This window comes from Coturnix japonica, chromosome 2 (genome assembly GCF_054131305.1).
Source record: "Coturnix japonica strain WE chromosome 2, WE-NBRP24, whole genome shotgun sequence".
Classification (NCBI taxonomy): Eukaryota; Metazoa; Chordata; class Aves; order Galliformes; family Phasianidae; genus Coturnix; species Coturnix japonica.
This window is the reverse complement of record NC_140664.1, coordinates 86,285,248-86,312,186: the sequence shown is the minus strand read 5'-3', so window position 1 is coordinate 86,312,186 and position 26,939 is coordinate 86,285,248. Positions and strand designations below refer to the sequence as shown.

The window sequence follows — 26,939 nt, the reverse complement described above, 5'->3', positions numbered from 1 at the left end:
CTTTTACATAACACTCACGTCTTCAGTGATGCATATGGTATCTAAGTACTGCTGTCAAACCTCTGACACATCATGCTATTTTGCTGCGGTTCTGAGCTACAAGATGATGAGAAATAGGAGCTGTCAGGGTTTGAATGTCCGTATTTTTTGTAACTAAAGCAACAGCCTCGGCAAAATTTAAGTAGGTATTTTGTTCGGTTCTGCTATCAGTGCATATTCTGGAATATACCTAGAATTACTGACAGAGTAATTGTTTTCATTCATGGCTTCAATCAAAATAATTTGGTATCTGCAGCAGTTATTTGCATTGCCTTAATATATACACAATCAGTCGTGATGCTCTCTACTATGAAAGTAAGAAACCATACAGTCTCATAACTGCAGTTTTCTACCAAGGGGCAGCCAAAGCGCAGAAGAAAAAAACTTGAGGGAAGCAGGTTCCAAGCACTGGAATTGACTACCTAAAGACAGTGTTAATGATGATAATGGTTTATAATACGCTGAAGGAACATGTATAATTATATGCTGACTAAAGTAAGAAAACATGCTATTTAGCTCAGTATTAATTGTTCACATTTTGGAACTAATGTTAATGAGCGAGAAAAATACTCTGAAGCAAGCTGCACAAAGGTATATAGTAAGTTTGACTGAAATAGAGAGCAGTGTTGGGACAAAAAACCTTCTCTGTCACTGATATACATACATGTATACATACAGAGAGAGGCAGGTAAAAAGAAGACATCTCTAAAGGTTCAGAGACCCACTGACGTTTTTCATCATCCCAACACTGGAAACAGGAAAGAAGTGGTGAGGGATCCTTTCTCAGTCAGTGAGAGCAGCTGGATTCTGCTGTCCACTTCTCACAATAGAAATAAAAATAGAGATGTGTCTTGCGTTGATTTCTTCTTGGATTGTTCTTGGGTCCTTCTTTAAGTCAGCAAAATTCTGCTGGTGATAAAGTGCAATACATGCAAATACTATGTAAATGATAATCATAGAAGGGATTTTTCTTTCTTTCTTTCTTTTGAAATCAAAAGATACGATGACTTAAAAGCCTGTTCCAGTACAAGTCTCAAGCACGCTTCAGAAGTACTGCCTTGGTAATTCCTGTGTAAAGCTCCATCACACAAACTAATATACTTTGATATAACCTGTCACAACCTTGCTGGGCATATTCGCATGGGTATTTTCCCTCAGGGAAAAATCATTTCAGTTTCATGAACAGTAACCATGGAAATATCAGATCAGCCAAGGTTTCAGAACCTGGATATGTTTATCAGCAATTTCACTTTCCTAAAGCGTGGTTAATGTCATGGATATAACAAACACTAAGTTTATTACAAGTACAAGCTAACCATAGACACATTTACACTCATTTGACAAAAACCTAGTGCTAAACCTGGACTGTCCTAGCTACAAGCTATCAATGATTGCAGGACATAAATAAGGTCAAAGGATCTCACTTGGTATCTGCTTCATTTCTGAATGCTTTGTGCCATTGAAAATAATGCCTAAATGTTATCTGCTATTTTCACTAGAAATGCATGCATTTAGCTATCTCTTCTTTCTTGGCTTCTGCACTATACAGAGAGAACAGTAAGGGGAGGCAGTCAGGGAGAACTGTACAAAGTAGAAAGCAGAGGGGTAGAGGAGAGAAGCAACCATAGAGAGACTAAAGAGGCTGTACAGAGTTTATTCAAACCAGATAAAATCTCTGAAAGCTGCTCATGTACAAGCAGAAAGAAACAACTTACTGTACACTAATACAAAGGCAAGACTTGATTTTAGACCTTCTACTTTATTCTGCTTGTATACCAGCACAGAGAATTTCCAAAGCTAACATGCTCTCATTAGATAACCTTATTTCTAGCAAAATCTATATTTAGGGGATAGAATACTTTCCTGTTTTTCAGGGTTCTTTTTACAGTGACATGACAGTAGTTCTACCATATGACTCAGATTCAGTCACAGATTGAACAGTGCAATAATACAGTATGACTTTTTTTTTTTTTTTTTTTTTCCTTCAGAAAAAGAGAAATGGAATGGAAAGAAAACAGAATGGATGTTTTCTAAGGCATAGGAAGAAGCCTGTCAATGTAGTCTACCTAGACTTCAGCAGTATTCTCCTGGAGAAGCTGGCAGCCCATGGCTTGGACAGATACAGTTTTTGTTGTGTAAGGAACTGGATGGAGGGCTGCAATTGGAGTGTGGTGGTGAATGGAATTAAATACAACTGGCAGCTGGCCATGAGTTATGTTCCCTGGGGGTTGGTGCTTGGGCCTGTCCTCTTCAATATCTTTATTGATGACCTGGATGAGGGCATTGAATGCACCCTTAGTTAGTTTGCAGATGACACCAAATTGAGAGCAAGCGTCAATTGGCCTGGGGGTAGGAAGATCCTACAGAAGGATCTAAATAAGTTGAATAGCTGGGCTGAGGCCAATAGGATGAAATACAAGACCCATTTCCAGGTTCTACTCTTTGGCCACAACAACCCCAGGCAATGCTACAGGACTTGGGGCAGAGAGGCTGGAAGACTGTATGGAAGAAATGAACCTGGGGGTATTGGTTGATGCTTGGCTAAACATGAGCCAGCATTGTGCCCAGGTGGCCAAGGGGGTGGTGGAGTCATCGTCTCTGGAGGTGTTCAAGAAATGCTTGGATGCTGTACTAGGGACATAGTTTAGGGGGGACATACTGGTGATAGGTGGATGATTGGCCTAAATTAACTTGGAGGTGTTTTCCAACTTCGTTGATTCTATGATTCTATGAAAATCACAAAACACTATTTTTAATTTTATCATTATATAAGTAGAGACAGTCAAAAATAGTAAGGGAATTGGCCTCATATTAAAACTGATCCTAAATATATTGGTAGAGAAAACAATACTAGCAGAATAAGTTTTGTGGTGCATTTGCTACTGTATCTGACTATGAATGTCATGGTGATATATAACAGTTTGCTATTACATTCTGAAATCCTGCCATTCTTCTGAGAAGGCCTACAAAGACAGCAAGGACAGCCAAATATATATCCAGCATTTCTGCATTTGTCGGAAAAGATCTACACAAGACACCTGGAAACATTTATTAACTTCTACAGACTGATCTCTCTTAAAAAAAAAGCCCTACCATAAACAAAATCATTTGAGGAATTCCACTCCATTTTTAAACAGCAAAACCTCAGCTGTACAGATTCTCAACCAGCAGCACCAGCCACAATCCCTGAATAAACCTACATGCTTCTCCTTCAGGGTGTAGTTCCACATTATACTTAATTCAATCTAACAGCAGGAGGAGGCAAGAGGGAATGGACCTGCTTTCCTCTTGCTTTTCTGCTTCTTCCCTTGTGTTAGATTTAGCAACTGTGCAATTCTACAGTGACTCTGATTAGCTTGCTGATCTGAGGGAAAACTCAGTTTTTCATGAGTTAGCTTTCCCTCCAAGCAAGGGAGATTTACATCGACAAGTCAAACTCAGAAAAGGGTGCAGAGGGAGCACTCAGAAAATGGTGTGAGAATGAAAGTTTTTTTCTCCTCTCTGTGGCAAAGAATAACGTGAAATCCCATCATAAGGCTGCACCTAAAGATCATCCATTCCAACCGTTCACCTATTACCAATAGCTCCCACTAAACCATGTCCCTCAACACAACATCCAGTTGTTCCTTGAACACCCCCAGAGTCAGTGACACCATCACCTCCCTGGGCAGTCCATTCCAGTGCCTGCTCACCCTTTCTGAGAACTAATATTTCCTAATGTCCAGCCTGAATCTCCCCTGCCACAGCTTGAAACCATTCCCTCTAGTCCTATCACTAATGACACGAGAGAGGAGGCCGACCCCCATGTCACTACAACCTCCCTTCAGGTAGTTATAGAGAGCAATAAGGTCTCCCCTGAGTCTCCTCTTCTCCAGGCTGAACATTCCCAGCTCCTTCAGCCTCTCCTCAAATGGCCTGTGCTCCAGACCCCTCACCAGCTTTGAACAAGTTCCAGGGCCTCAGTTTCCTGAGATGACATTAAAGATACCAGTGTGTAGCAGTGTATATTACCACACTCATTTCAAAGACAGCCTGCCTCTACATTTACAGAGCAACACAAGAAAACTCAAAAACAAGTTCTATTTCCATGTCACACTCACAGTCAATCTGCAAGTGCAGCCATCTCACACAAACCTCAGAGACAAATATATTGTCATTGGCTCACAATACTTTGTAAAAATTAGCAATGCCCCTAGCAGGGAGGCAGTCTACATTTTCTGTGGTTAAAGCACTAGAATACATTTTCCTGTACAGTGACTTCAGAGACCATTTCAATAGTAAATATTAAAAAAAAGTCTTGGTCATCTCAGCTGATAAAATTACACTTATTTGTTTGTGCTTGCTAAAAAATGTCCTTCAAAACCACGTTTTTACTGTCAGCAGCCACCACTGAAAAGAATTCTTTCCATACAGCCACTTTAATCTGAGTACACAGGTAGTCTATCTGTATGGGAACAAGGACTGGTACCTTGTTACAGGACTGTAACTGTCACTGTTGTTTTGCTTCTTTGTTTCTAGTCATTATACAATAAATCATACAACAATTCTATGAATAAACATATCTTAATAGTTCCTTAAATGCAAAATAAAACAAAACTATGAAATGTTCATCAAATGTAGCACAATTTTTATTAGTTCAGAGAAATTTTATTACTGTCAGGATTATAAGCACCATTTTAACACTTACGAACAAACGCTGCTGGAACTTCTAATAATGCAGTGAATTGATTTTCATCTTGATTTCCCATTTATTTCCTTATTGAACATCATCTTTATTTCAGAAAACCCAATGCCATCAAAATTGGCATTTGAAGGCATTCTGACCTGAGTTCAAAAAGTAACAAATGCCATTTTAGATGGTACATTTCCCATAAAAGCCTGTTTGTCGTCATGTATTTGAATAGTTTTGCTCCTTGGTGCTACCATAAGACCATCAAAATAACAGAGGAAGAGACAAGCAATGTCACACTGACAGTACACAGCGTCCTATCAAATAAGTAAAGGAACTTCTCCACATTTCATTTACTCTACCCCTCCCATCTCTTTCACCACAAGTTTTATGCTTGAAAAGTATAAGCCAAAGATTTTCCAAGCAGGAGCTGCTGATGAAGCTTTCCCATCAGGCTTCACGTTACCATACTGCAGACCCACAGACTGAAAAAATCCCAGCCTTACAAAGTCTCCAGCTTAAAAATAAAGAAGGTATCACAGTGTGACAATCTTGGCAGAGCGTTGATGCCACAGGAGAGAATGGATGCTTTGGAAGAACTGAATGCTTCATTCAGACCCTGAAATCTTCCCTTCCTCCATGCAAATATAAATGTGTTCTTTTATTTATTTATTTTCCCCCTTCCTTTCCATGTGGAATCACGCAACAAAAGAAATGAAAGAAGGAAATCAACTTCTGTCCAGTCTCTTAAAAAGGAAAAAGCACAATTCAATGAGGAAGTATAACATCAGTATTTACCTCTGTAAAAATGCATATTGAAAAGCAATTAAAACTTCACCTTTGTGACACAAGAATAGTCTGGATACTTCTAGAAACTCAGCTTGAATTTTTGCCTTGAAACACTTAAAACCATTCTTTTTACAGATATTCAAAAGGCTGAGGTTCCACAAAAGCAAACACGTAATCTAATACTGACAAATCCTTTAAATTAAGTTGTGATTATATTGGCCCTTCCAAAGCCTTTGCATTCTTCTGCAATTCCATCGTATGAGAAAGTCCAGCATCAAATCAATGCTGCAAGTTTTTGGTGTGTTTTTTTTTTCTCAGATTAACCTCTAACCATTGCACAGTGAGTTAAAGCAGATATTGCCAAGCTTTTGAAAATCAATATAGAAGCAAATACATTGAATGTACTTTCAACCATGCATTTAATATCTTTATTTTTACATCCATAGTTCTTTCCCATAAGAATGATGTGACAGCTCCACTAGCAATTTAAATAGGCAAAACCGAAGGTCATTTTCTAAGTTCTTTACCCTAGCAATAACTTTGAAATTAATGAGAGGTCATCAAATTAGAGAAGAGCAGCAGGATTTGTATCTTCCATTACATTTTTTCCTGCCTGCTCACTAGTCATATTGCACAGTATTCCTCGAGATTTGGCTGCGGCAAAATTAAACATCAATTGAAATGGATTTAATGATTTAATTTTTTGAATAGATTACTTCATAAACTTTAGTAACTTTGGTGCAATGCTTTCATACTGAGCTATTCCTAGAAGACTAATGGAAGGTCAACATATTTCACTGAAACAGTTGAAATACCAGGTGAATTAAGTGTACGCTTTTGCATATAATCTTCTATTTATAGCTATAATCAATAAATATAGCATGCAATATTTCTGACAAACTTGCAAGAAATTACTTTATTCACTCACAGTGCGAGCATCTATGAAAGTTTTATGATCTTTCCCACTCTTTCCTACCTCTAGACTTGGAGCCCCAGGTTTTAAGCTGGGAATCACTACTGAACAGAAGATATTAGCAGAATACATCACAAAATGATGACAAAGCTTCAGGACAGAGAACGATTAACGCTACAAAAGTAAAGAGAAAGAGGCCTTCAAAAGCCTGAGAGAAGATGATGAAGAGATTCTAATTTAACTGAAGACAGTAGACTGGAAGGTCCCAGACCTATTCACCTGAGATCACCTGAGAAACAGAGATGCTCAACAGAGAAAGAAAATCTCTACCATTTTGGACACATTCTTCAGACCTTAGGTTTTGAAACTCAAGAATATGACATCACCCTGGCAAGATAAATTGTTCCCCTTCAACCACAAGGAATAGCTCATTGCTCATCAAAAGACCAACACTTTTCCAATATCAATAAAAAGGGAGAAGCAGCAGAACAGCTAAAAATACGATATACAAAATTAGAACCAAAATGTTAAGAACTACATGGAAGCAGCAGCAAATATTAGATTACAAGAAAATCAGAGAACAGTGTTTACAATAACAAGCCATGTTTCATACCTCAAAAGCCTAAGAACAGATTAATTACAGTAACTTCTCATTTCTTATTGAACATAATCGACGGTGTGAACAAATTGGCAGCTCAGAAGTAAAGCACATGGATGCCTGCTGGAAATTTGTTTTGCCAGGATCAACATGATCGGCTTGTGAAACACTGGGGCAGGAAGGTCCTGCTCTGCCCAAGGCCATTTCAGTTACTATCAGCATCACCAGTGCCAATCCCACGACCAACCTGCTCTGTTAGCATTCATTTTACATCAAGCAATGCCCAGGAAATGTTTCTAATATTTTCTTTGATGAAAGATACCAGCTCAATTATAGTAGTTTCTTACAGTGGTTGTAACGGCAGTACACAAGTCTTTGTTATTTCTTAAACTTCTGAGTAGAGCGAAAATTAAGGACTCAAGGTGAATGCCTTGCAAGTTTTTAACTACAAATGAAAATACTGTTGTCTTCTTAATTACAGCACTAATTGAAAATACTCTAGGGAAAGAAGTCTAGAGGAAAGGACGGGAGAAAAAGATGGACGAGGGTAGAATATCCAATAACAAAAGCACCACTCTTTTCTTTTCCAACTGCAGTGTATTTTTTAAACCAGAAAAAAAAATAAAAATCTGGGACATATAAATGCTGTTAAAGAAGCTCTTTTAGACTGACTTCCTTAATTTACTCCATATGCTATCGTTTTGGAGAGCAGATTTATAAATGCTTTCATATATGGATAATCTATATCTCTTTTGCTCAGTTCATCTACAGGATTAATACTGACTGGAAAGGGAAAATCAGAAAGGTTTTTGTAAAAGCTTTCCATATCTGAAGTCACATATCCTGACATTTACATATTCCCAGGAAGGCATATTCTGATGATATATTTAGCAGAACACCACAGAAAGTGGAGGCGGCAATTACTACAATTTATTAATAGGGTCTTCTATTCTGATCAGCAACTTGTGGTGATTACTGATCCCCAATGACTACATTTATCAATTTATATGTACTACATTTCATTGATAAATTATTTGGCTGTGAATTTCCAAAGAGCTGCCAGAGCTTTCTGTAAATCCTGGACTTCCATAAGTCCATGAGGCTGGATGGAATCTACTCAAGGGTGCTGAGGGAGCTGACAGAGTGCTCCTGGTCAACCAGAGATGTCCCAGAGAATCGGAGGCTTGCCACTGTGAGTCCCATCTACAAAAAGGGTTATATAGAGGATCTGGAAAACTACAGGCCTGTTAGCCTGACTTTGATGTCAGGAAAGGATCATCTTGAGCAAGATCACGCAGCATATGCAGGATGACTTAAGGGACCAGGCCGAGCCAGCATGGGTTAAAGAAAAACAGATTCTGCTTGACCAACCTGATCTCCTTCTATGGTCAACTGGTGAATGGTACTGTTGACATAGTCTACCCAGGCTTCAGCAAAGCCTTCAATACTACAATCCCACAGTAGTCGCCCAGGAAAGCTGTCAGCCCACAGCTTGGACATACACAATCTTTGCTGGATAAAGAACTGGCTAAATAACAGATCCAGCTGGCAACTTGTCACGAGTGGTGTCCCCCAGGGGTTTGTACCGGGACCTGTCCTCTTCACTGTCTTTATTGATGATGTGAATGAGAGCATTGAGTGCATCCTCAGTAAATTTGCAGATGACAACAAATTGGGAGCAAATGTCAATCTGCCTGAGGGTAGGAAGGCACTATAGAATGATTTGAGCAGGCTGGATAGCTGGGCTGAGGCCAGTGGGTTGAAGTATGAGTACTGTGTCCAGTTTTGGGCCCCTCAGTATAAGAAATATATTAAGGCCCTGGAGAATGCTCAGAGAAGGGCAATGAAGCTGTCAAGGTGTCTGGAGCACAAGTCTTACGAGGAACAGCTGAGGGAGCTGGGATTTCTCAGCCTGGAGAAGAGGAGGCTTAAAGGTGATCTTATCGATTTCTAGAACTACATGAAAAGAGGTTGTGGCCAGGTGGGATCTGGCCTATTCTCCCAGGTGGCTAGAGATAGGACTAGAGGGAATGGTCTCAAGTTGTGCCCGGGGAGGTTCAGGCTGGATATCTGGAAAAATTTCTCCTCTGAAAGAGTGGCCAGGTGCTGGAATGGGCTGCCCAGGGAGATGGTGGAGTCATCATCCCTGGAGATATTCAAGAAACATTTTGATGTACTGAGGGGCATGGTTGAGTGGGAATATTGGTGGCAATTGGACTGAATGGTCTTGGAAGTCTTTTCCAATCTCAGTGATTCTATGATTCTGGAATTGGAAGTGAAAAATAGGATAACTGAGCTCCAAAGCACTGATTATAATTGGACCAGTCCTATAAGTTAATAAGTTTATTATTTTCAACACATACTAGCCTAACATTTTGACTAAAGGTGACTCAATATATACTAATAGTTCCAAATCAGTGTTGTTTAAATGCTGTTGTTGTTTCAAGACGAAGTGGGCTTAGATTAAAACATTATTTGAAAACTGGTTTTTAGAATGAACAAATCTCATACTGATAAAATAAAAATAAAAAGGAATAATTAACTGCATTATGCTAGTCCAACCACATACACCACAAGGGAAGGTATACCAGCACAGGCAACAATTTGGCTTTGGAGTGCAAAGACACAGTAGATATGATCCAAGTGAAATACTACACATACTGTCAAGATAAATGTGCACTTGCTACTCACTGAATCTGTAAACCTGGTCAAAAGGTCTAAAACAATTTTGTTTTAACACGCTATAGTCAGATCTGTCATTATCTCAACCCTTTGAGTCTCACGTTGGGTGTCAAAAGGACTGTTGTGGTCTAACCCAGCAGGTTACGCCATACAGCCCTTTGTTCACTTTCCTCCTAAGGAGGGAGAAGAGGAAAAAGGAAACAAAACGCAATGATAACAACGTATTTATATAACTTCAGCTGGCAGGAATGAAGAGGCTGCTCCTCTAATGGCATTACCCTCCTTGTCCCTGAATCTGTCTTCCTCACAGCCAGCAGAAGCACCTTTGTGAAACAAAACACATCAATTTAATTATGAACTACTTCTTCCAAGATAACACAAAGAAAAACAAAAAAGGGTGTGCTTTATCTTCTTTCTCTACATCTGGAGAGTAGGGAGATATTGCTCTACAGAGAGTGAGGAAGTAGAGAACTGCAGTGCAAAAGGCTTTATTTTTCTTAATTAAACTTCTTCTTTTTCTTTTTTCTTTTTTTATTTTTACAAATGAGCATCACGGAGGCATGAAGTAAAAATATAAGGGGTAGGGAAAAGCCAGAAGGAGGCACAATATTTATTCTCAATTAGCAGTAACTGAGACATGCACTACGAACTGAAAACCCAAGGGATTTAAAAGCCCCTCTAACACACTAAAAATCTATAAAATCTTCACTTAACTGCTGAAATGGCAACATGCCCCAAGATCTCATAATATTAACCATTCAAAGTATGTTGCTATCAAATTGTGAGATGCCTGCAGAAACAGAAATGCATCTATTCATGCCACTCCTGGAATTCAACAAAATGTATTAATACTTCCTATGAACTTCTGATATTCTATATACTCCTGTGCACATTATCAATTATTGGCAAGGAAACATCACCTAATTATTATTAGTAATAGCATTGCAGATTTCTGAAGTGAGAGAAAAAAGACTCATTCCCCCAAAAAACCCAAAGCTTTTCAGAATTAATAGATAAATCTTAAATTTCCAGCATCAAATGTTACCGCTAAATACAGTTGTTGTTTTTATTATTATTATTTTTAATTAAAAACAGATCACAGCAAGACACAGGATCCACATTTGATATGAAAGCAAAAATTACTATATTTCTGAAAGCTATGCCTGATGAGAAGTCGTAACATTCATCAATGCATTTTCATTGAAAATCTTCAATTTATTCTAAGATTGCATTGAAAATCATTATTCTTAAACCTAAGAACCCAGGGAAACCCAGCTTCATGCAAAAGTAACTCAAGTCGTTTGCTAAAAAACAGGTAAACGAGCCTGGATGAGTTTTGGCAGGAAGTAACAGTAACTGCTCTTATAGCTGCGCTGGTGCAAGGTACTCAGAACATACCAAAGCAAGGAAGTGCTGAGAACTCTGTCAAATTGCAGTATTTAGGTATGAAGGCTAGGTGGAATAAGGTAATGGAAAAGGAAAAAAGGCATCAAAAGTGAGGAGGATATTCAATATTCCTCAAGTTCAGACGGTGAGAGAAAGAATGCATGACTGGCGAAGAGAGAAGAAATAGCGCCCGACTGCAATACATCTCTGAGAAAGCACAGAATTGAATTTGTTTCCTCAAGCATATGGACAATATTTTGTCACTTTGTTTTCATTTGTAGAACAGAAAAACTGGTTTGTCAACAGTTCTGGGAAGCCTTCATCAGACTGCATTTTGGCTCACTCCTTGTAAAAATGCATTATTAAATAACTTTTGTTTCATGACCACTTCATTTCTAAATTGCTCTGGGGATAAGCTATGTTGTGTGGGGGGATGCTGTGGTGTACAGTATCAATGGAGTTTCATAAGCTGAAAGATGTGCATAATCAAAAGAAATATCCATCTGCTTATAAAACTAGCTGAAGGAAATCCAATGGAATTGTATCAACTTCTGCTGCTTAATTCCATTGTAAAGATTAGTTTTTATCATTGTCAGGTATTTGCTGTTTCTCATTTCTTTTTACAGCCTTCCAGATAAGCAGGAATCTTAATAATCTGATAGTATCTCAGGAACATACATGCAGATGTGATGACCTATTGGAATAGCAAATGAAACCAGTGAGACCTGTATTTTCTACAATAAGAACTATATTTCTCAACTCCAGTATCCACTTTAAATGGATATTTTCAATGTTTGTCTTCATTTCGGCAACCCTCACGAAGGGCACAATATGACTCCTTGATGCCTCTGCCTTATCTTCATGTCCCAGTCTTTTCTAGTCACTGACAGTTGTTTTCTTTTCCTCGTCCTGCTCCATCCCACTCATCATTTCTTAGAACTTGTTAGAAATTGTTTGCCAAAATTACACAGAACCTATCTCTGCAATACGTAACTGAATTTTACACTAACGAAGATATATAACCTAAGATGAATATTTCCCAATTAATTTCAAATCAGTGCAATATTCAAGTGCAGAATTGCAGCCAGACACCTAAGTGTGAATATGACAACTGGAAAGAACTTTCAGACATCTTAGAATCACACCAACAATGCAATGATTTAGAGAATATCCACCTGAGTAGAGTTTTCATTGGATCACTAAATGGTGATACACAGTTTTTATTCTGTTTTATTGCGTCGTCATATATATATATATATATATGTTTATATATATTCTATTATTCTATATATGTTCTATTATATTTTTATTCTATATATGTTCTAATATTACATATTTCTAATAGTGGTATTAATGAGACAGAAGGAATAATGAAATACTTGAGCTAACTGTGAGGGAATCAAAGTGACAACTGGCAGCCACAAATAAGGCTTTTAGCTGGAAAGACCTTTTCCTAGAGCAACGGAGAATAAAAAAGCTGCTTCTCCGCAGTAATGTGGATGATTTTTTATTTTTTTTTAATATGATACTTTAATTTTATATAAACATGCCCGTTTTAAAACTTGAGCAATGCTGAACGTTACTGTGTTACTGCTCTCATAGAGGTGATAACCCTAGCAGGAAAAGAAATGATGCTATTGTAAAAGATAGGGATGAACTATAAGAAAGAAAATCACACTAGACTTGATTGCTTGGACATTTGCTGGAAATTTGCCTTTCAGCAACAGAAGCCTGTTTGCTAGAAAACTGTGAAACCAGTTAGTTCCCTGTAGGGTGTCAGTAGGACTAATCTGCTTTCTCAACATGCCTTGCTATGGAGAATCAGCAGAGAGTCCCTGCAAGTATTAGATTAATGGAAATACCAGGAATCTGTACAGCTTTTGAGCTTTGAGTACCTTATAACAACATTTTCCCTCTTTTTTTTTTTTTTTAAATTAAAATATATAATTATTAATTTTTAAGCTGGTTTCCTAAATACTGGGCCTCAGCAGAAATGTAAATCAGTACTCTGACTTTCAGAAATGCCGAGTTCCAGACTTTATCATCATCCAGCAAGCAACCCAGCACCTAGGAAGTCAACAACGATTTCTGCGGTATGTAAGTAGATTGCTAGAGTCTAGCAGTATAGCCTGAAACACTGTTTTGGGTAAATAGTGCTTCAGAGACAGAAGCAGACAAAGACCTCTAATATTGTGGTAGTATGTATTTTACTTTTCTTGGACAAACAGGTTTGTCATAAGAAACTTGAACATTACTGGATCCCATTTTCCAAAGGTTTTTATAATCACCTGCTCCATACATATTTGCTAATGAGCTCCACACAAGTACTGTTTTCTTTCATAGAGTCATATAATCATAGAATAGCTCAGGACAAAAAAGACCTTAAAGATCATCAAGTCTAACTGCAACCTAACCAAACTACCCTAAACCTAATTAAACTACCCTAGTAGTTTAACTGCCACTTCTACTTTACTGTGGTAAGTTTTGAAGACATCAGTAAGAATAAAGGTAGAGAAAGGAAAAAGTGGGAATGTTTTCACCTTAGTATTTGAGAAGACATATCTCAAACATTATTTTAGTTAGTAACTTTTTCCATTGCTTATATTTATGTTATACTTGTGCATATTTCCCTATAAAGATATATGACTAATACCATGAAATTTAGCACTTCAAGAATCTAGTACTTGCTGAGAATCTTCAGAAGAACTGTAATATCATTTTTAATTCACTAAACCACTTCATATCCTAGAAACTATTGACATTACATTTTGTCCCGGTTAACTAGATCCACTTCCAATCTGACATATTCATGACAGTGGATCTAGGCTGCACATTTGTTAGCAGTTGCACTGAGGTATACAGATTTGCCTATAATTAATCTCTGGATCCTGATTTCCGTGACAAGAAACAGTCTATATACTAAGCTATCAGTGACTGAAAATTGAGCTGCCTCAAAGCTTCATAGTACAGTGGGATACACAGCTCCTTGTGGACCAAGTGCAAAATGTGCCAGAAAAGTGGAAAACAAAAATAAAACAAAAAAAGGTAGACAGAACTAATGGTCTTTCAGCACATTCTTAAAAATGTGGTTTCAAAGTCACAAGACAACTAAGAAGTCTTCATAAAATTAATATCCCAAGGAAGTAAAGCTGAGGACAATTTTCTGGATATCTCCCCTATGAAGTACACTGTGCTTTTTTATTAGGCACATATACAGTTGTTTCAAGATGCTACATCAAGACATGGTAGTTAAACACCACTGTAAGCCGGTTTAGCATGATAGCAAATATAGAAAGCTGCTTCATGTGTGTGAGTTTTAATTCCTTGTGTAGTAACAGGTGGAACAGATGTTAACATGAAAAGTTCCTTTTAGATATTAGGAGTGAATTTTGAATTGATTTAAAAAATATACTATAATAATCTAACTTTCCAGTATTAAAATATGCTGATTACAAGCAGTCCAGTCTGATTACTGCTTGATAATGAAAGGCATCTGAATAAAACTAGATCCTATTAGATAATGGTGACATCGCTGAAGGCGTGTGGTCAGTTCTACTGAAGACTTAGAGGCAAGAATTCACACTAAAAAATGACAGTATTTAAAAATTTCTTACCTACAGAGATTTAGTAAAATGAGATATAATTTCAGATTTTAATTTAACTAAAAAGAAAGCTTGAAACAAAAGCATCCTCTCATTCTTAGTTTAGTTAAAAAAAAATTGTTAATCAAAACCAAATAAACTGCTTTAAGTTCAGGGGATCTTCTTAAAACCAACCCATATTCAGAGCAGTAAAATTATTACATTTATTCAGAGGTAATAATGAAAAACAGTTTCAAGGAATGGATTCAAAACAGGAAGATTTTTGTTACTTTCTCCCTCAGTAATGTTGAACTTGTATAATTTTAGAAATAATAGCGTCACTCTTGATATTTTGCTTAGAATTTCTGTTTGCTCACTGGAGGTGCAGTTATAAGTCAGAAACAGCACTGCTGTTATCTATAGTTGTGATCCTATCAGTACACTTGAAAGTACTACGTGGCAAGCAGTGCCAATAGTAAGAACAGTCCATAGTATTTTGTGACTGTTCGTTCAGTTTTTGCCACCATGTTCAGATACAGAGATGAGGACAATTAATAATACTTTTGGTAAGAATTTTGTGAGGATTTTTAATTTCTATACACTGAGATGAGAAGAAAATACAATTGTTTTAGCCTTAAATATCTATGGTTTCTCCTGTGCAATTTCACATTCTGAAAACTCTTCATCTCCTTGTTTAGAACTTAATCTACATTTCTGAAACTGTTCTCATAACTTGGATTTCTTAGCCTGAAATACATTGGCTTAATTAGGCAAGCAAATAAACCTTAAATGCTAATGTGAACTTACATATTTATTACAAAAAGTCACAGAACAGAATTAATCCCTGCTGGATCTAAATCTTTAATCTCTAAGGAATTCATTTTTTTTTTTTTATTTTGCCAATCCCAATAACTTGGATCAATTTATTTTAGTACTAAAGAAAAGCAATTAATTCTGATTGTTATTGTAAAAACAAACAAACAGACAAACAAAAAACCAAAAAAGCCCAACCTATTAACTGCATAGATAATCACTATGAGTGCAGAAATTACAGGACTAACTGGGAATCTACTAGTGGCCTCCTAATGAATGCTTCAGAAGCTTCCAACTCAATTGCAAAAATTCAACATTAAAATGATGTAACATTTAAATGAACAACGTTTCTTTATATGGTTATTTTGGGGAAGACAAACTGTCTCACAATTCAAACCACTGATGGTTAAAAAGTCTCAGTTTGCTGACAGGAAAGATGTTCACAAAACCAACCAAACAACAGTAACCAAAATGCAAAAGAACACATTTTCTCCCAAACAAGAAATCTCCCAGTCTCCATAACACCGTGTGGAACAATCATAGGGCTCATAAGGTAAACAGCGTTATTCAGACATGATTCAGGAAGCCTTTCTGAATTTGTATTTGAAGCATTCTGCAGAATGATGGGTTTCCTACGTACCACAGAAAACAACCATTTATTTAATTGAAGTACAGGCTGAGCTACTTCAACTGAAGAGGAGTTTATTCCAGTAGTGACAGGTATATTTCTACAGGCTTTTCTACTTATATAACATAAAGCTTCATACTAAACTTGGTCTATCATTCTTCATCTTATGTATTCAAATACATCACACTTAGTATTTCCACTGACACAAAGAGAAGATATGTCCACACAGCATTTCTCTCAGTCCTTGAAACTAAAACACTGTCACCTTTAAGTTCACCTGAGAGAAAAGCATGACTGAGAAGTAGCCCAAGACCACCAAATCTTTAGTTGCACCAAACTGACCAACAGATCAGCTTCCTTCTGCTACAGTTCACTAGATAATACTTCCATCATCTAAACAATGGACAGATTAATCAATTTTAAGAGAGTCAATGTTTAAAAAAGATGATGATTCATATTTTATCAGTGCATTTTTAAGTCAGCTCAGCAGCTTTACTTAAACTGTATAAGCAGCTGAAAGAATCCCAAAAGCTTTTAATACCTTGACAAAGTTTTCATAAAATAAGTTCATTCCCTTATCACGTCATTTCTGCAAATCTAAAGCTGAGAAGCTTTGGTGGAAATGGTAGTCTTATTTGTAATGGAAACAGGTGTTTTTCTCTTAATCCACTCAGACTACAGCAAGCAGCGAGTCAACAAATTCCAAACGCCACTACTACCTTGTTACTGGACAAGGTAGATAACAATTACATAAGATTTATTCTGCTCTTGAACTTTCCTTTAAAATAAAATATTAAAAATTGAAGTTTCGAACTCTACTAAAAGCTCATCATCCTTGCTGTATAGTTTTTTCACACCACAATCACTACTATTTCTTTTCAATACCCAACAAAGAAATTAGCAATTCATGCATTACCTAATGCTGCTCATGCTTCCAGTTTCTGATCCAAGTTTACATCGCTCCAGTTGGCTTGCTACAATTTGACGTTCAGCCTCAAGCTCTCGAGTCAGTCTCTCAAACTGTAGTTCCTGAAAAAATACATGAAACCATTCATTTTGACTTCTCTCAAGAATTTCAGTACATAAAATAATTGTGTGAAAAAACTTTACACCACTACCCTATGGGAAAACCCTTTTTTATTGTGCTCACAATCCAAATCAAAGCGGCAACACCTACTCATTCTTTCATTCACTCCATTGATATGTGCTGTAGAATCAGTCAGCTTATCGGGAATGAAATTTCCAAACACATTAAACAATTCAGGCCCACGTCAAAACCATTCACAGTTCACGTAGAGCTCTTGGCATAAAGGTATTTTTATAGCAAGGTGATCTTACTATGCTGTGTCAAAAGCAACAATTTGCGTTACTAAAGAGATATAAAGTTCTGCAGATGGTCATGTGGTGAGCAAAGCTTTTCTACTGAGGATAAAAATAACAGCCATCATAGTACAGACTATTGAAATAAATGAAATTGAAGGTATATTGTTATGGATTGAACATGATTAAATTTCAGCACTTAATGACGTGCAGAAGGGAAACTCAAGCAGTTTTGGATAAAAGCCACAAATTGAATACATTTTCTTTCATTCTGTCAAGGAAGTCAAACCAGCCCCACCAGGCAAGATTTATCTAAAGAGCCCAAAAACGAATTTTCATTTCTATACACAAGAGACTATTTACTAAAATTAAATTTTAAAAGCAAACAAATTAAAAACAAAAAACACACCAGAATACAACACACACACACACACACACACAAAGAAACAAAAAACAAGCCAAGTTTAATCCTCACAGCTCCCTGAAAAACTGTATTTTCTACATCTTTTATTATTATTTTCATCAAACACAAGATAGAAATATTTATGTGGAATTATGTTGCTGTGTTTTTTTGTTTGTTTGTTTGTTTGTTTGTTTAATAATATTTTACATTCTTATTTCTTTTTAGTTTGCTAAACATGCTGTATTTTCATTCTGGTCATCATTAAATAAATTCACATTCATGGGTAGGTGGAAACTGTTCCCTTGCCTCCCTCCTTTACACTGAGGGCTAAAGGAGATATACCAGAGCTGCTCTGAAAGTAATGCCTCCAATTTTATTATGTTGGCCACAATGTCAGAGGTGGATGTTAATAGTACAACAGTAGAGGCTGTACCTTCTTGCCAGTATCCCATTACACTTTGTTGCCATGAAACTGACAGCAGCAGAGGGGCAGTCTGACAGAATGGTGTCTGACATGGAAGTGTGGATGGAGCAAAGATATTATTGAATTTCTCCATGCAGAAAAAATTGCAACCAATGACATTCATCAATGTTTGCTGAACGTTTATGGAGATCAAACAGTGCATGAGCAGTATGCGGGGTGGGTGGTGTGTTTCAGCAGTGGCAGCAGTGACATGAAAGACAGGCCATGTTCTGGATGGACAGACACACTTGTCACACCACAAAATTTCTCAATCAGCATATCTGCACAAATTGGTGGATTACTATAAGGGAACTCTGTACAGAATTGAATATCAGCTCCAGTGCATTTGTTAATGTGGTAATGTTGGAATATCATGAACTTTGCCCCCAATGGATCCCATGTACGCTCACACAGGAACAGAAAGAACGCCATCTTCAAGTCTGTCATGATCTGCTGAACCAATATGTGGACGAAGATGAAAATTTTCTGGACTGCATCATTACTGGTGAAGAGAAATGTTGTCACTAATATAAGCCATTGTCAGAATGGCAGTCCACAGAGTTGCAGAGTGAACTCCCCATCAAAGAAAACATTTAAGACGCAGCACTGAGCAGGTAAAGTGACGTCCTATCTCTTTTGTGATAGGAAAGGGGTGATCCTTCTGTTTTTCTTGTAACCTGGACAAATCATCAACTCTGATGTCTGTGATGACTCCTCCCTAGTCATCTTAGGGAAGAAGAGTACCTTTATCCTGCACTGCAATAACACCAGGCCTCATATCAGCTTTAAAGACCACAGAGCACATTCCCTATCTTGTCTGGACAATACTAGCAAATTCACCATTTAGTCCAGATTTGGTATCATCTGGCTTTCATCTGTTTGGGCTGATGAAAGATGCACTACTTAGGCAACATCTTCCTAGCAATAATGCCAACACAGCATTTGTGAAACAGAGAGTCACCTCCACAGGTGTAGATTTTTATGACAGCGGTATACAGGCTCTTGTTCATCACCACTGAAAATGCATATTTAATGGTGGATAATGTTGAACAATATTATTTTGTGGCTGAGAATTTTCTCTATCAAATAGTGTCATGGTGTCATGGTTAACAGCTATACCACTGTCTTTTGAAATTACTTTACTCAGTCATAAAGGGGACACACATACAGACATTGAAGCTTGGAATAAGTTTTCAGCAATTCAGTTTTGTCTCCTGTCCCAGGTGAGGTAGGACATGCATGTTTTGGTCCTTTAATCCTGATTTTGGTCTTCAAAATCTACTTTTCTTTTCTTGACTATCTATATTTCTTCCTTACTTTCTTCTTTCTTTTCTGTGTTCCTTCTTTCTCTAATTTCATAGCATGTGGCCTTTCTCTATAGGTGATTAGTTTATTGTTGTGAAAATGTTTCTTTGATTGAGATGCAAAAATTCACGTTTTCTGATCTCTGTCCATGTCCACATTATTTGCACCCTGTCCTAAGAGATAAATGGAAACAAACAGTTGTGTTCCCTGTCCCTTCTCAAGCAGAAAGCAAAGACGTTCTGGATCACTAAAGGAAAAAAATAATCTTGAGTTCCTACCTCCATTCAAGACACTACCTAGTGGTTTGAATACTAAGTTCATCACTAGCTTGCAATTTCTTAGCTGCCATTTCTCACTTCATTCATTGTCTTCTATCAGGTGATAGAAGTTACCAAGAGAAGGAAGGAGATGGAAGATGGGGTGCTAAGGGTGCATGAGGGGGCATTCACACAACCATTTTCCTATAATTATCCTTGACATTCAGTTTAACATAAAACATAAAAGTAAGATTTTCCCTCATGTGATGTCCAAGGTGAAGTTCTACAGGGTTGCCTTGGAAAGAAAGAAGAAAAAGATTCAAGTAAGAGTAGGACGAGTTTGCTATTCCACTATATTAAGAATGCCTGCCAGATAATAATAATAAAAATAATAAGCTTCCTCCTTTCTGTTTGGGAGGCAGAGTGACTAACATTGAATAATTCCATATGTTTAGATTTCAAGCAGCTGTCACAGTGCAAGAAGACAGAAATGAGAAATAGTATTTGCTTACATTCTACACAAATATTCACTGAACCTTATTCTATCATTTGTAATATTTGTTCTGTTTACAGTCATTTTCCCCAGATCATGCCATCTTGTGTTATCATCACAATCTTCTATTATTTATCTGAATCAAGCTAATCTGAACATCAAAATTAAAAGCTTGTTTCTAACCACTACTTACACAAATCTTCATCTCCAGGAGAACTGCAGAAACTACTCTGCAGCTTCATAATTACCTTAAGCATTGCTTTGCCAAATCCAGCTTCATGGCCTGCTTTAAAAAGGGTGATGATGCCAAAGTAAGTGCACAGGCAAAGGCGCTTAAGTGACCACTCTGACTGTCCGCAGGACATAGCAACAAAACAGTGTGGGAGTGTAATGCCAGCGGAAAGATTAGACATCATGACAAGAGTAATCCAGAGAAATCAGTCAAAAGAGCAGCTTGGAAAGGGAGGAGTTTCAACACAACTTTATCAAATTGTTCTGACACGATCAAAACAGTACCTGACAGAGTCTGAAGCAATTTTTGTTTAGAAGCCTTATTACCTATCAACATACTTAGGAGGAAAAAATACTCATCACACCACAGAGGGTAACTAGACAGCCTTTTCATTTTGGGACTTACATTCTATCTACCTTCTGCAGCCACAGAAGCATTAAGCGCTTGAGGCAAGTCTTGTATCTCACAGTGGTGCAGAACACTGAGTAGGCCTGACAGACATCTTCACGGCCTTCAGAGGTTGTGAACTCTGAGCTCAGAGCACACCAAGAGGTGGGGTTTTGGTTACCTTCTGTTTTGTATTTGCTCAGTGGTCTGTGTCAACTCATTTGAATGCTGAGAGTAGGAAAACAAGTCAAAAGAAATCTGGCTGATACTTAGGGCTGACCTCATTTTACTTTACCCCCTCACCACCTCAAAGTAATTTTTCAGTCCTTTTACAGAGAGCTGTGTACTGATGCTGCGCAAGGGACGCAAGATCAGTAGAGACAGTTACAAGCAGCTGAAAAATAATTTAAATTAGATCTAAATTTAGGCTGAATATCCTTATGAATTTGTTGAATTCCTGTGCATCTTAAGGTTGTAATGTTAAAAGAAAAAAAAAAAGTGTTTAGCCTTTAACTGTAAATATACTATACAAAACAAAATGGTGCACTGATGATCGTTTGAGTCGTCATATACAAATAACAGCAGTAAGGGTTGGGAATCTTCAGTGAGACGAGAACAGTAAGCCTGACTATAGCTCAACAACCAAAGAAGCAGTCTTGTGAACTGATGTATTTTATAGGAATAACTTAGAAATCACAGAATTTCATAAAGCGCACAGGCTATAGAAATGCAAAACACTGGCTCCATCTTCTTCTTAAGCTTATTAAAGAACAGAAACTGTACCTCAGTGTCACAAGCAGTCTCTACATACTGCTATGCAATTCCCATGGTACTGTGCATAATTCCGTATGCTGTGTATCTATAAACTTTTAAGTATGCCATTACTTAGCATGGTGTTTTAACAACTCTTTTCAACCTAGTGTACCAAAAACACACAAGCAGCTTTACATGAGGCACCTGTTTCCTGTGAAAATAGCAAAATCTTGAGAAGTTTAAATTGGTAGAAAACCTGAAACCACATCAGACACAAACCAGACCTGACAGCCTACCTTGTATCTAGAGGGAAAACAGAATGTGTTGTTGCTTTCAAGCATGGTGAAAACATCACTAGAAATGCCCCCTATCTGACACCGAATGCTGTTCAGAAGCTTCACAATTGGGTTTTAGAATGCACCATTCAATCATTCTAGCTTCTCTATCTTTCATGTACTGTTGTTACTCTTCTTCATTGAAACATTTCATTCTTCTCCTTCATTTAATAAAATCAGGCTGTGGGAAACTGCTCAGAACAGAGCAATAAATAGAAGAACATAGTGGTAGCAAATTCAGCGGTGGGGATGTTGTTGCAGGATCTTAATGGAGGGAAAAAAAAATTTAAAAAAAAAAAAAAAGGCTTGCTTATAGTTGACTCTAATTGTTTGAAACTTCTAGTTTGCAGGAGTCATCAATTTGGAGGAAACAATTCATATGCTGGAGGGCAGGAATGGCATTCAGATAAGCCTTGACAAGTTGTAGGAACAGGTCAGCAGGAATGTCATGCAGTTCCAGAAAGAAAAATTGCAAGTCCTGAATGTCATGAAGTTCCACAAAGGAAAATGAAGCATCTCCACAAAAAGAACCTGAGTGTGGCAGACAGGAGGTTGGGAATCCGCAGGGCATTCTTTTTGTGATGATGGCCAACAACGTACTTAGTTGCAATGCCAAAAGAACTTTCAGCAAGACAGAATTAATTATTCCCCTCTATTCGGTACTCCTGAAGCTGCATCTCAAGTACGCACTCTGATTTTGGATGACCAGAACAACAAACACAAGAATTTGAAGCAAAGGTTCAGAAGATGTCATGGTTTTGTAATTTTTGCTGTTGGTATTCCACATCATAACATCATGCGGAGCTCAGAGAAGGACAACTGCACATCTCAGAGGACCTCATGGTGAGAGGGAAATACATCACAGAAGTGATGCTGGCTCTCACTTTCACTGCTTGGCAGCTGGTGTGGGTGTGCTTCCAAGCTGTGGAGCTTTCTATTTCCAAGTAGGCTTCTCAGTCTTCAAAAACCTCTCCCTCTCTCTCATTTTACTTGATTTATTAGCCTCAATTTCAATTAGATTGTATTATATTGTGTTATCTTGCATTCCAATATTGTAAATAGTAACATAAGTTTTCCTCCTTAGATCACTGCCACTGCCCTGTTTGTTTCCTTGAGCCCAGCTCCCATCTCCCTACCCCTTTCCCTTTTCCCATTTTTGGGATTGGGGGGAAGGGGTCAACCAGAAATCTCTGTGATGAAGCCGATGATGGAAAAACAGGGATAAAAATGAGTGGTCATACAGCCAACGAAGACACAGCAACCAGGCATGCACAGAGGGACATGAGCATAAATTAATGAGTTCTTGGAAAAGAACGTACTGCATACATATGTCTTAACTCTTTAAAGGTAGAATGTGAACTGTAAGAGCATGTGCTTCATTTGTCAAGTCACCTGGTACGTATCATGAGAAATAAAGGAATACTGCTTTCTACACCACACAGGAGTCAGGGAATTGAGAATTTTCTTCCCAGATACTAGATGACATTAGCAATCACAGGCTTCTTCACAAGATACTAACATGGCAATTCCCAGCCAAGGTCTATTATTCGCGTGGGTTATTTATGGAGTCAAGATAGATTTGATTATGGCATTAAAAATACACTGCTGCTTCTTTGGAGTAATCTTAAAGGAAAAAGAAGTCACTTTCATGCCTTCAGAAAACTTCCATAGAAATAAGACCTTATTTTGCTTTCTATTTTTAGGATCTTGATAGAAATGAGATTACAATTGCATTCCAATGTGTATTGCAGCTTTCCAGACGCACAGTCCTGTGCTACAGCTCCTTGGCCTCTGAAGGCAATACTGCCCAATTGCCCAGACTTCTGTTCCTAGCAAAATTGCATTATTTCTTCCTAAGAATAGTAACTAAAGTTATTTTCTTTATCTTTACCTTTATTTTTTCTTTTTTTCTATTACAAATTGTCCTGTACTTCTTAATCCCATGTTTTTCTTCCTGTTTTATATTCAGTTTACTCCTTTTTCTTCTCTCTAGTTTTTGCATCCCTTGCCAACACACACTCAATTTATCACCCACCATGATTGCCGTGGTATTCCCATTCCTCCAATGCAAACTACTTCAGTCCCTACACTGATGAATGCGAGTCTAAGTCCGTGAGGGTGAGAACAGAATTAGAACTCCTAAGAGTTTTCTATTCTCACACATTTACTTCTTTTCAGAGCAGCAACATAAGGGAGATGTAAGATAAACTGACTTCTTAACTCACTTGCTTTGACTTGATTTAGGGCTTATTATTATTAATTGTAAAGCTCAAGGTAGTCTCAAAATGAAACCTCTGAGACAACAGATATTACCCAAAGAGAGTGAGAGAAATAGGGCTGGAATTAAGCAACAGCTCTTGACACTTAAATTGGCCCCAGTTTGTAATCCTGATTTACTCCTCAGTTATCAAAGATTTCCTAAATCAAAGATGGGGGAAAAAAAACATAAAAACAGAACTGTTATCATAATGAGCTGTGGAATGCTGCTGTTCACCTTTATCTTCTGATACATAGCTGTCAGGTATTTTTGTTCTAAAAAGTGAAACACCATCCAGATACAGCTGGAAGATGCTTTATTATGATGTAAAGATTATTTGTATATGTGGCTCTGGGCAGCCTGGTCTGGTGGTTGGTGACCCTGCACATTGCAGGGGGGCTGAAACAACATGATCATTGTGGTCCTTTTCAACACAGACCATTCTGTGATTCTATGTATATCTTTTCACATCTATGAACTGAAGTGAAACGGTGTGGGTTCATCAAGTGAAAATTCCCAAAGTGCTGAAGATATTGAGACACTATGAGAGTCCTTTTTGACTCTTGACAAAACATCCAGTTTCCCGCTTTTCCTTTCTTCTCCAATCTGTGGTCTGACATGCTGGCAAGAGCTACAAAGGTGTCAGTACACACACCAACATATGTGGCTAAAAAGCACATAACACTTTGCATACAGTCTTTCTGCTCATGTATTCAGTCATTCAAAGAACGCTCCAGCATCTTATCATGGGGCTTTCCAGTTCTCTATTTATACACCTTTTATTAGTTATCCCAGAGCTCTGAAGCCACAGATTATATTCTAGGCATTGCATGCAGATGGAGAGTCAGCGTTACACATCACTGTCTTTACTCATGTCCACAAAGCTCGAATAAATTAGAGACACCTTGTCCCTTCCTCTTCTTGTGCTTGTAATGCAGAAATTATTCAGGTGAACAGTCTCTCTTGCTGTCCCTGGCCTGATTTCTCAACCAATACATAGACTGGCGGTGTAGTACATCCAAGAACATACTACATAACTTGCAATTATCATTGAATCTTAATTAATCAGAATAGTAGATCTGAACATGGCCATTAAAAAGCAACTCATTAATATTAGTCAGAGATTCAGAAGTTATATAACAAAGTCAGATGGGCTGTTCATTTATTAGAGCAAACTACTGCACCCAACGTAATGGCTACAGGATTTTGCTTTTCTTCCCCCATAGCTAAAAACACAGAAGTTAGATTTGCTGCATACCTGCAGAATTCAGTTTGCTACTTGGCTGGGCTTCCAAATAAATACAGTAAACAGGATTACTGTATTTATTTGGAATGTATTTATTTACCTGTTGGCGCAGTGGTAGGAATTCTGCGTTGCAACACCAGGGCACGGGTGTTCGAATCCCCCCTGTGGCGCAAGTGGTAGAAGTGCCGCTCTGCAGCACAGAGGCTCAAATCCCGGGGGTTGGACTCGATGATCGCTAAGGTCTCTTCCAACCCGCACCAGACTATTACCTATTATTACCTATTACTGTTAAACCATAAGGAAATTCAGCAAGAAGGCAGGAATGCTTTGAAAACAAACAAACAAAAAAAACTCTGGTGTCGTAGCAGACAATATATCGATTAGTCAAATAACTTGCATATTTTTCCAAAGTATTTAAAAAAGCAACACAAAACAGCCTTCCAAACAGCTTTGGCTAACAAGTGAACTCAAGGTCGGCACAGAATTATCCCATTTTCTCTCACAGAAGATTCTGTAGCAATAGAAGTTAAATTTGATAGTCCAAAACATGCTTTTGAATTTTTCCTCTTTCATTATTTCTACTAAATAGAACTTAAAAACATGAAAGCTAGTAAAATAATTAGACCATTCATTCCTTTTCTAGTCACCCTGTAGAATACTATGCATTAAGGTAATTCCCAACAGATTCATATTGTTCTTAATGAAAGAGAAGAACAATTAGTAATGAAAATGTTAGTTTTAAGGAGTATCATTATGATCTTACTGTGGTAAGAATAAGTTAATCTTTCAAATAAAGTAAAAAAAGGATTTCATTATGAAATTACAGTCTAAAAATTCCCTGTCTGAAAACAAACAGGTAAGGAACGCAGCACTCAAGATAACATTTGTGGTACAGATCAAGACAGGGAAAGAGCTTAAAATCAAATTAAATGAACAATCTCACTGAATAAAAATGACATGTATGATAAGAGAAAATACGCATTGGAAGGTTAGAAAGGTGAGGAGAATACAAAAATCAATACTTCTGGAAGTCTTCAACTACTTCTCTAATTTTTATAGTCCAAAAGGCTTATTCAGGTGTTAAGAAACACTGAAGACACAACAAAGAAAGAAGTACAGTGCAACAGGAAGGCAAAGAAGTCTTTAGAAACCAAAAAAACTCCTTCCAAAAGCTCAAATAATCATAAGAGACCATAAATATTGACAGATTAAGTTAACAATACAGTAAACAAGAAGCTACAATTTTGTATTAAGCGATAAAGGCATCAGAACTAACAGCAGTTCTTTCTTCAAATGCACCAGGAGCAAAAAGCTGCCTGGAGACTCTGTAGGGTCATTGGATGATCAGGATACAAAAGGGTTCATTGAACAGAAACTAAGTGATTCCTTC

General features: G+C 37.5%; 1 protein-coding gene across 23 annotated transcripts in view; it reads right to left on the bottom strand.

Moving 5' to 3' along the window:
- Window positions 1–26,939, bottom strand: part of CTNND2 (catenin delta 2) — a 587,225-nt gene that overhangs the window by 345,088 nt on the left and 215,198 nt on the right. For all 23 annotated transcript variants that reach the window (XM_085537861.1, XM_085537872.1, XM_085537859.1 and 20 more), the window contains one exon: window positions 17,015–17,127. In XM_085537861.1, coding sequence (XP_085393987.1) covers window positions 17,015–17,127 — 113 coding nt within the window. The remainder of the gene's footprint in view (window positions 1–17,014; window positions 17,128–26,939) is intronic.